At 39.0% G+C, this 11,670-nt stretch overlaps 1 protein-coding gene across 1 annotated transcript in view; it reads right to left on the bottom strand.

Annotated features, from left to right (window-relative positions):
• LOC124144982 (CTD nuclear envelope phosphatase 1-like) overlaps positions 1 to 11,404 on the bottom strand; it is a 36,904-nt gene extending 25,500 nt beyond the window's left edge. The window contains exon 1 of the mRNA XM_046514606.2: positions 11,166 to 11,404. Within this exon, the coding sequence (XP_046370562.1) occupies positions 11,166 to 11,264 (99 nt within the window). The 5' untranslated portion in view covers positions 11,265 to 11,404. The remainder of the gene's footprint in view (positions 1 to 11,165) is intronic.
• Between the last annotated feature and the right edge of the window lie 266 nt (positions 11,405 to 11,670).

Here is an 11,670-nt window from a genome sequence, read left to right on the forward strand (position 1 = left end):
TTTGCCCATAATAAAGGGTGCATATGCCACATGATCAATTGCGTATTATACACGAATAAATATGTCTTGTGTACATTGATCAATCAGAAGGGGAGCTAATTGGGATTTTTCACTTGCCAAGATGTAAGCAAATATTGCCGTGGGCACTTATTAGAGCAGGGCGCTTATTACGTCGAATACGGTAAGTCCCCAAGGAGCCCTGCCTGTAAGAGGTGACCAATGTGAAGGTTCATGGTCACAATGTGTGTCCCTACACCCCAGGGTTTCCAGACTCATTCATTTTCTTGAATAATAATTCATTGTTATCTAATATGTCCTATACAATTATTGTTTTCAAATGTGGTCATGATGTAGAATAATGTCCAATCCAACTAATAAAATGACCAGCAAAATCACTGGTGTACTTCCATAACCTCAGCCACTGCTCATACTGTCAACCCCTGGTTTGCCTGGGCCAAGTGGACTAAATTACAGGCCTCTGTGACACAGCTAGAATATTGATGACAGCACTACAAAATCATATTCACACATCACAAAAGTGAAATACTAGCTCAATAGTCATAACAGGTAACAGTCTGTACAATGGTTACAATATTCTGGAAACAATCAGACCTCATTCATTGATTATCAAATGATTTAGTTTTCTGTACCATGAAACTGTACTTGCATGAAACACTGTAAATGTGTAGGCTTAAAATAGCTATCCTTCTAATATGCCAGCTAAATTGGATATCAAATTCTGCAACCCATTCCTAGCCCCCAACTCCACCTTCTGCACCCCCCCCCCCCCCCCCCCACACACACATAAACCAAATACTACCCCACCTGATGCTATCCCCCACCCTACCTATTGCTAGCCCAGCCCCACCCTGCCTAATGCTATCTCCCACCTTAATTATGGTACACCCCACCCCAAACAAATGCTACCCTTCCCACCTCCTTCTACCATTTCTGTCTACCAAACAAACCTCGACAACAAACATGTAAAATCAAATTGAACACAAGCCATGACAGTCAGGAATTAAGAGAGTTAATCATATGGGCCAATGCCAGATGGCCCTAACAGGCCTCTCTCATCAACATTAAAACTAGTGATGAATGAGTTCTCAACACCGTGCACATTATGAAAGTGAGTGAGTGAGTGAGTATGGTTTTACGCTGCTTTTAGCAATATTCCAGCAATATCATGGCGGGGGACACCAGAAATGGGCTTCACACATTGTACCCATGTCGGGAATCGAACCCGGGTCTTCGGCGTGACGAGCGAACGCTTTAACCACTAGGCTACCCGACCGCCCCACATTATGAAAGAAGAGGTCCTACCTCATGTACCTATGCCTGACCCATATTCAAGTGTACGTAACACCTATCCTCTTATCCATATATTTCCTTGCTGCCACATCCTGTACATCGTCAGTACCAGTACAAACTTTTCATATACATACCATATTTTCTTGAGTATAGTGCGCACCCAAGTATAATGCACACCCACCTCTTGCGGATTCAGTATTTGGGAAAAAAATTAATTTTGAATATTATGTGCAGAAAAAAAGTACACCGAACGCCTTCAGCAAATTCCGGAAAACAAACGGCTGATAAGAAACTTGGTCATGACGAATTTGAAATTTGAGATAAAAAATCACCAGACATGTTGATTTACCATTTAAATTGTATTTTTTGTTCTGCAAGGCATTGTTACTCCTTGTTTCCTCAATGCTCCTTGTTTATCATGTTCATGAAACATGAACTTTCCCCATTGCAAACAGTCCACTCAGATATTCGACAGGGCGATATCACATAAACACCTGTCAGCATTACCATGATTACCATTGGTGACACTCTTACTAGACAAAAGCAACATGTTATATGTTATTTTTTTTAGATCATTTGGGTTTTTTTTACATGTCACTCTTCATCTATAACAAACACAAGATGTCAAAAACAATAAATAAGATAATCAGATCTCTAAGATCGGGCAGCCAAAATCATGCACCACCACAATTTGGGAAAAGGTTCAGTACCAGTGGCCGAAAGCGCTGGCCCTTACGCCAATGGCAGGTAGATCTCGTTGGGACAGTAGTTTGAAAATTTGTATGGGTCGTTATGGCCTGCAGTAAATTTACGTCTCGCGTATGTGCCGGGACCTGAGGGCAACTAGAAAATTTTGTTATTTCAAACACTGATGATTGCTTTGGATTAACATTCCAAGACATCTCAGACATGAAGCTCATGCTCAGAACAGTCCTTGAACCATATCATTTTTCGGTTGGTTGGTTTGTTGTTTAACGCATCACTCAGCAATATTCCAGCTATATGATGGCAGTCTGTAAATAATCGAGTCTGGACCAGACAAGCCAGTGATTGACATCATGAGCATCGACCCACAGAATTGGGATCAATGACATGCATCAACAAAGTCAGGGAGTCTGACCACCCAATCCTGTTAGTTGCCTCTTACGACAAGCATAGTCGCCTTTCACGGCAAGTATGGGTTGCTGAAGACCTATTTTTCGGGGCCATTGGAGCAGTAACATGATAGATCACCAGTGGTTTGCCTGTCCCAGGTTTGATGCCATGGACCGCTGTGCTACAGCAAGTGCATTGTAGTATAGAGCAACAAACCTACAGACAAAAGGGACAAAAAAAATTCTATATTCATAATTAAAAAAATACTGTATTTGACGTAATAAGCGCCCCGCTCTGATAAGCGCCCACAGCCATATTTGCTAATATATTGGCAAGTGAACAATCTAAATTAGCACCCCTTCCGATCAATGTACACAAGACTTATTTATTCATGTGTTATATGCACCCTTAATTATGGGCAATTAAATCCTTGAAAAATATATATGTTGTATATAAACATTTCAGGTTGTCAGCATAAACCACGAAATTTACGAATTTTCACCAATTCTTTTCACAAAAATAATATTCTACTAAAAGCCCCAATTTCTAATTTTGAGAGCGCCCTGGGCGCTTATTACGTCAAATACAGTATCCACTAAAATAAGTCAACCGTTGATTCTGGGTATACCATAACTATGCATCACTATTTAATAGTAATGACACCAGGTGTTCTTGAAAAGGTGAGCATATCCAGCTCCACCGGTGGTACCCATGACAAACACATGCAAAGGCAAGTCAAAGGTCAACAACAAACAAAGGAATATATGGTCCAAGTAAACAACATTACGTTAATAATGCACAATTGTTTCATATGACTTATCTGTCATGACAGATAAACAATAGTGATATCAAATAATCCAGTGTTCTTTTTAGTAGTAAACATCAACACTAACACTGTTGGCGTGAGGTAGCTCTGGGATATAGCAGCCTTTGGCGTAAAATCCCATTAGCTCAAAAGAACACCAGTGCATCACCAGTGCTGTGCTGATCAGGTCAAGGCAATCACAACTGACAGCTGTCACCTGTATCAAATATAGCCCAACATACTTTGAATAGGAGCTCTCACGCTTCACTGATTGTGTCCCGCCTTGTTGTAATGGCACAACAACAGATCCCGGATCTATAAATGATACGCATATTAATCATGTATCCTTCGATAAGGTCCTTCCTTGCGATGATTACAAATGATTATTGAGACAACATATCAGCGTCTATGCATTAGCCCGTCAAAACCTTTTACGATGCCTAGAGTTTCACACCAGTCTGCTACCATATATCTTCGGCATGACGAGCAAATACTTTAAATACTACGTAACCCCACTGCCCCTTTCTAGTGTGATTTGGTTATATATTATATGCCAAAGCCTGACGTGTCGATCACTTCCTAGGGTCAGTCAAGGGGCTATACATTTGGATTAAGTAAGTAGTTCAGTATCTTACAAGAAAGATAAGGAGAGTTACTTTCTACAAACTGAAAACATCCGATGTCAAGAAAACAATAAAGTACCTAGCTATGAAGGGTTGATTTTCAGACTTTTTATTCTACCATGAATTTGGAAACTACTCAATTCTAATTGGTCAGTTAGAGGTATTAAGTCACATTAACCACCTCTGGTTGAAACATGATTTGACACCTGCATCACTGAGGAAGCTGCGCGTTTGGTTCCAAATTCAATTTATTGTGCTTAAATCTACTTCAAAATTGAAAACACAGTATGTTTATGTTCTAATTATATTATATCTATCATATCTATCATAACTGTCAATAGTTGATGTATAGCATGACATCAATTTCGACTTCAACCGTTTAAACTGCCACCAATGTATTGCCATGGGGCAAAAGACAACTGCGATACATCGATAGTTCAATCAATCTTTTCACACTAACCGAATGGGAACATCAATTTATTTACAGATACAGACAGACAGCACTCACAAAATTCTTTTACGTTGTTGTCATGCTGATACACTTATAGAAAAGAGAGTCCTCTTGGGAAGAAAGAACAAATAAAGCCTGGAGTTGGATCATTATTTTCAAACCAAGTTAAAAATGTATGTAATGTGTCGAAGGAAAATAATCAATGTGGATCTATTTGAAAGATGTAACACACGCTTCAAATAACACAACAGAGTTCACCAGATTACCTAAGGCATATTGATTTGAAAGACACTCCCTGGCCAAGTTCACTGAGTACAAAATTCCATGTAGTCATGCTTTAAAATAACTTGGAAGCTATTGCGTCAAAGTCTGTCGATAAAATCAAGACTGAAAAGACTAATTGAAAACTGTCTGACTTTATCTACTCGTCCCAACATGCTTAAATCAACTTATTTCACTTTCTAAAAAAAAATTATTTCAGAATATGCAGTCAGCCAAACGATTGGAATTATATTCAAAAATAATTTTTAAAATATACAAATTGAATCATCAATTTCATGATAAAGAAGCTGTTATCATGTGGTTATCGATAAAAAGTTTCATGTTAAGTATTAGATCAAAATTACAATGTAAATATTTCTGATGTCTTGCCTGGGTTTCTGAAGAAGCTCCCGTGGTATTTCTGTCTGATATTGAGAGGTTATCCTTATCATCAAAGAGGGATAAACATGCTAAAACAAGAACTAGCCTGCCAGCATGTCTGGCCAGGAATATTTTGCCTGATGTGTCTCAACATTCATTAATAGCAGTGAAATGTCAATCAGTCTGTCGACATGGTCTAAACACTAGCAATGCTAACAGGGTGAAGATTTATAAGGGGACCCTTAAGTTAAAAACAACCGAATGTCTCCAGGAACCTGTTCCACACAGTGAACTTAGCGCTAAGTTGGTCGTAACTCCCATACTTTATCATAGGCTTACGATCAACGTAGCACAAAGATCGCTTTGTGGAACAGGGCCCTGGGCCCTGTTCCTCAAAGCGATCTTAGCGCAACGATGATCAGATAAAAACCTATGTTAAAGTATGGGACTTACGATCACCTTAGTGCTAAGATCGCTTTGTGGAACGGACCCTGGACCATAAGACCACGAAAGTTAACATGTTATTCTACTCCCCCAAACTTGTCTTTCGGCATCCTGTAAGTGAATCTTAGTGTTACAATTATTGACTATTATCAGCTGAGCTAACTACAAGAGAGAAAGAAATTTCACCCGACTGAGACTAACAACTATCTGTTTTTTTCCCTGAAAAACATGATTGATTTATGATTGGTTTGGGTTTTTTGTTGTTTAACGGCGCACTCAGCAATATCCCAGCTATATGACAGCGTTCTGTAAACAATCGAGTCTTGTCGTGACAATCCAGTGATTGACATCATGAGCATCGATCCACGCAATTGGGATACGATGACATGCATCAACCAAGAGTACTTAGATTGTATATACACTATTGATGATATATGATGGTCATATTGCATGAAAATGAATTGCAAAATATTTATATATATGGCCATTATTAGTTCAATCTATCCAAATTCTGCCTTCTCTTCTGGTCATCTTATTACACTTTTCATGTATCCCATCATATCATTATGACAAGGTGAGTGAGTCGGATTTTGTGCCGCTTTCAGCAATATTCCAGCAATATCATGACGGGGGGGGGGGGGGGGGGGGCACCAGAAATGGGCTTCACACATTGTACCCATGTCGGGAATCCAACCCGTGGCTTCAACATGACAAGCGAACTCTTTAACCACTAGGCTACAAGACCGCCCCCTCTCAGTGTCATTAAAAGACATGTATTGTTTCACATCCTTACTTTAAGTGACATGTTTCATCTTAAATCCTTATTATCAAGATATGAAATTGTATCTCATCCTTACACATGAACAAGAGACAAAAATAAATTCCTGCAGACTAGTATAAAATTTTCAAATTTCCCCCATTGTTTTAACATTACAAGGGCATTTTATATTCACTAGGGCTTGTAAATTTAGTTTAGTTCTAACCACATTATCTGGTCTGGCACATCCATACAAGCCTTTCTATGAAGATGTATCCAGTCTGTGACTTTAGCAACTAGTTTAGTCTAAAGCTTGAATCTTGTAAAATTGTGTTTGGTCTTATAAGCTCAGAAATATTAGACCATAAGATCACTAAATTAACTGACAATGATATTGAGAATTTGGGCAAGTGGCCTCAAAGCGTTTGGCAAAGGTTGTATATCATATCAGTATTACATCCGTCCTATCATCCAGAGAGTGATGGAGAGCCCTCCTTCCCAGATATATCTGCAGCAACTGTTGCTGTTCCCACTACTTCCCATTAATTAATCTTATAGATGACTGATTGCTTATCATACTTATAGCTTCCAACCAAGGACCTTGTCATGAAATCTGTGACTGATCACTTTACATTTTCATTATTTCATTTTAATTAATCACATGGAAAATTGAGCATGACATGTATAAAAAGGGATATGGTTTCATGTCATGTAATTGTTGCAATGTTTCTTGTACATGTGTTACTCGTACAGTAAAAAAAATATTATCTAAAGAGTTCTATCTATTTACATAAAAGATACCCCCAAAAAACTCTAAATGGCAAATGTTCCTCCGTCATTCATAATCCATCAGTATTTAATCTGAAAATGATTTCTCAAGATAATCATCAGCAATGGAGTTTGAAGTCTTAACCGATTCCACAACTAGCGGCAGCCCCTACCAATGCATGTTTGTTGTTAGCCTCCAATATGTTTACTTCATTAACCTTGACATACTGACAGCTTCACAAATCACCTGCTTCAGATGAAGTTTAACCTGGCAGAGTAGGATCATGATGCAGTAAGTTACATCGCCGAGGCATCACAGCCTGCTTTCAATGAGATAATCAAGACAGCAAAGTGAAACTGCAGCCCATGTGCCAATATTTACCATCCACAGGCCATCATTTACAGCAGGCAAATCACACAGAAAGAGAGTTATCATTCTTTGCCAAAAGCTGCCAGTCACGAAGAGACTCCAGTTTTTAACAATAGTTTAGGCATACAACATGTACAAAAGGTGTGTTTTCCAGTTTTTTAATGGGGTCCTATAGTATCTGAATCTAGGTCCCAAAATCTTTTAACTATTTAACATGTTGGCTTTTTAACTTGTTTAACCCCATGAACTAGTCGTGCTTACATTTTTTTTCCTTAGTTTTTTTGGTTGTTTTGTTTGTTTTTTGTTGGTTTTTTGGGGGGGTACATAATTTTAAGGTCGCTGCTTCATACATATTTTTTGTTCTCTATTTACTGGGGAGTCGGAACAGTTTTATTTTTACAACACTTTTTATGCGAGGTCATCCTTGTTCATTCAACCAACGCCATATTTGTGGGTAAATCATAGGATAACTTAATTTCCCTCCAGTATTTTCTGGAACAATTTTATTAAATCAAATACCACCCCACAATCCCTCATTGGGGAGAAGTAGGTAAAGAGTCTTTCAAGTAGGTTTTGATCTGAGTGCTTAACATGCTTAACAGCGAGTGACACAGATATCGCAAAGATTTCAGGGTGGCAATGAGTCTGCAATGTTGTAACACATACAACAACACAGGGATGATAACAGCCCTGTTCGGGCCACCAGATATGCTTACATTAGGGAATAATTAAATTTTCGTTGTGTTCATTGAAATTCCTGTATTCTGATTAGCTGAATTTGTCACGTGTTATTGCATTCATTTCCCAATGAATGTAAAAAATTAAGACACGCCCACCGAGGCTCACTACTTTTATTACTTCGGAATGTCGGGGAATCCCAAGATTACAGCCGAGGGAATTCCCTTTCTGCTCACCTGTATCGTCATGCACAGGACATTTAGCGACTTTCATGCATATGCATTGTCCAAACTACCCTTTGAAACTTTTGTAAGAATCCGCTACGCGGATTCATACAGTTTGCACATTGGTTTTTCGATTCATACCTAAATGAACCGAAAAAATACACAGTCAATCCTTAAATGAGGAAAACCTTTACAAGCCGTTATCAATGTTACCATATGTGTTCGTATGAACAATGAATGAGAATTGGGTTTTGAGTGTTTCAGCTACCACATGTTTGGAACTAATTACACTAACTACAGAGAAACGGCAAAAATGTGTCAAAATAGGCAGATTTCAGAGATTTTCAGGAAGCAGAGTATAGACATGGCCAATATTTTGTCAATCCCAGAGTGGTAAAATATAGAGGGACCAGCTGCTTTCGACCAAAATCTAACCATTTGACCAATGGTGTCTATCCATGGGAAGTGATTTTATATGCCCTCTAGGCAGCCGCTCTATCCACTACATCACGGATGTGGTCCGCATGTCACAGACTTCAACACTTTGGTGATACCTGGGAACTGATGTGTGTTGCTGACAGATAAAAAATCATTATAAGGACAGCTCTTGGATCAGAACTGATGTCCAGCAAATCCTAGGGTCAAACCCCTGCCTCAAACTGTTTAAAAGTAATAACCACAGCTAGAAGTTGCCCTCACACACTGACTGAGTAAGTTTGGTTGAACGCCACTTTTAACAGTATTCCAGTTATATCACGGCGTGTCAGCTTAATGTGGGAGGAAAGCCCCAAGTGATGCAGGTCTCAGATGTTTACCACTTCGGTGAAACCCACGAGCGCGGGTATGGTGCTGACAAACCTAGAAACATAATCGGGGCGAACCGGGATTTTAACCCACAATCATAGGTTTCTGGGGTGCCCAAGGGACGCAACTCTACACAGCGAATCGCGGGGCCTTAGATGACTGGGCCATCCGTGCCCCCGCCCTCACATAGGCAAAATTAGAAACAGGGGTTTCAGGCAGAAATCATTCCTACCTGGTAATGCTAAGTTGGTTGGTTGGTTTGTTGTTTAACGCCGCACTCAGCAATATTCTAGCTATATGACGGTGGTCTATAAATAATCTAGTCTGGACCAGACAATCCAGTGATTGACATAATGAGCTTTAATCCACGCAATTGGGATCGATGACATGCATCAACCAAGTCAGCGAGCCTGACCACCCGATCCTGTTAGTCGCCTCTTACGACAAGCATGGGTTGCTGAAGACCTGTTCTACCCCGGATCTTCACAGGTCGGTAATGCTAAGTGACACAACAACGTATATATGGCTTCAACCATGAGTCATCTGCTCATATCACTGCACAAATGTCCTACTTGAACACAAAGTCAAGGTAATATTACCAGAGTTTGGAATGCTCACTCTTAGCTTGCCCAAAAGCATTGAATGGTTGTGTTACTGCAAGCTGTGATTCAGTTGTTATGGGTCAAACAAGGTTAAGAAGTTATCACACCTTCCCCTTTTAACATGTACAACACTGATATGTCTGCAATCGTACTTGTCTGTATAGATATGAGTATCGGCACATGTGCAGTTGTACCCGGCTGTGTGATTACATTAACACCCTTTGTCAAACACTTTCAGTTATAGTGACGCTATTACTGGTTTTCCAAGTTTGGACTATGATTGTAAGAAAACATATCTGCAGCATTGTCACAGATTACTGAGTCAAAACTCCAGATTTATTCCTGTTGATTCATCTAAATTAAAAACAACTGACTCAAACAGAATTATCATGCTTTGTCAATGGGAATTAACTTTTATCAACAAATATACTGTCATTTGCTGTTGATGGTTCGGGCAAATGCTTGCAATGTGAAAAACAATTCAAAATGCCCCCACTGATCATCACAAAAAATGTCTCTTTTATAATAATCAGGAAAGAACATTTGAATGTCGTCATACTTTAAAACAAGTACATAACCTATGAGAGACACCAAAAAGATGTCACTTTAGCAGTTGTCAGCTGATGTTTACAACTATCGCCGCTTGTGATCAATGTCACTTGACCTACAATCACACTTAAAGCTGTCTATGTAAACAGAAGTATAATGGAATTTGAAGCTTTGAATGAGATTTTGTTGTGATACTTGTCTGCATAATAAACAAAACAGCTATTTAGTGGTCACAAGTGGGGATGACAAGATGATGGGGAGGTCTCCTGTTGGCATGGTTGGTGATGTGTTGGATATTAGAGGGATGCTTGAGGTTTATTATCATAAACCACATAAACTTGGGTTTTTTTAACATCCAGGTTGAAACAGACCCATAACATTCCTCATTTTGAACACTGCGTTTCTCCTGATCAACAATGCATATAGGTTTTTTTTCCCTTCACATACAGTATGTTCGGCAATGGTTACATATAATTATTATAGTTATAATTAGATCTGGGGTTTGATTATTTCTAACCTTAAAACAAACAGAAAGCACATCATTTGTGCAATACTAGTCCAAGTCAAATACTGCAGGTTACTCTTATAAAATAACATGACAGCCTTGTGATAATATAAGATTATCAGATTACACAGCGTAAAATCTGTGTTCAACACCATTTACAATGATATCACGCCATACGATTATATTTCCCGTTCAACCATAAATCTGTCGTCTAATCTGAAGAAACAATAGTATATAGTGATACATGGACGCCTAACCGTAAAACATATTCAAATTCTTCCGCCACGGGCGAGATGAGACAACAAGTGTTCGACAAACGTATGTCAAAAGAGGTCATGTGTAGTTTTCAAAATTATGCCATCGGTTTCAAACTGTGTCAACACATGCTTGTTGCACAATATTTGTCAACTGGTGGAATTGTGTTAGCATAGAAGCAAGGACATGTTCTCCCATCAATATACCTTCCGACACCTTACTGCAGTAAGGCCTTACACTGGTTTTTAAAGGATAAAATCGAAAAAATGTAGAAACACTCACTGCGCGAACCTGTCGTCGGAAACAGTAACACACAAAACTCCATATTTTAGCTGCCAATACGAAGAATCCGCGCAAACCCATTACAAGGTACTTGAACATTAGTGTTGAATGATTTCACCCCCTGACTCTCGATGAAAAAGATGTAAGAAAGAGCAGAAAATAAACAAGATATGGGCCTACTGGCTCCTCGATGTAGTGCCTAGTTTCACATCTACACCGCCATTAATTCCCACAGGTCAGTGCGCACCGGTCAACAGGAAATAACCTTTCAATTGATTCCGGAAGTGTTTAATGTATAATTTTCCTTGCAACAGATGTTCTTTCATTTTCCTACTAACTGGTAGTCTGTTGGCACTGCGCTATCAATATTTCAGGAATACAAATATATACCCGTTACACGAGATCTTGACGAATAACTTTGCCGACGTTAAAAAATAACATTGAAATGCCATACGTCTTTGATTATTAATTACTGCGAAATTGTACTGAAACTATTTTCGGAAGA

Source organism: Haliotis rufescens, unplaced genomic scaffold, assembly GCF_023055435.1.
Source record: "Haliotis rufescens isolate VD_foot unplaced genomic scaffold, xgHalRufe1.0.p SCAF_55, whole genome shotgun sequence".
NCBI classification, from domain to species: Eukaryota; Metazoa; Mollusca; class Gastropoda; order Lepetellida; family Haliotidae; genus Haliotis; species Haliotis rufescens.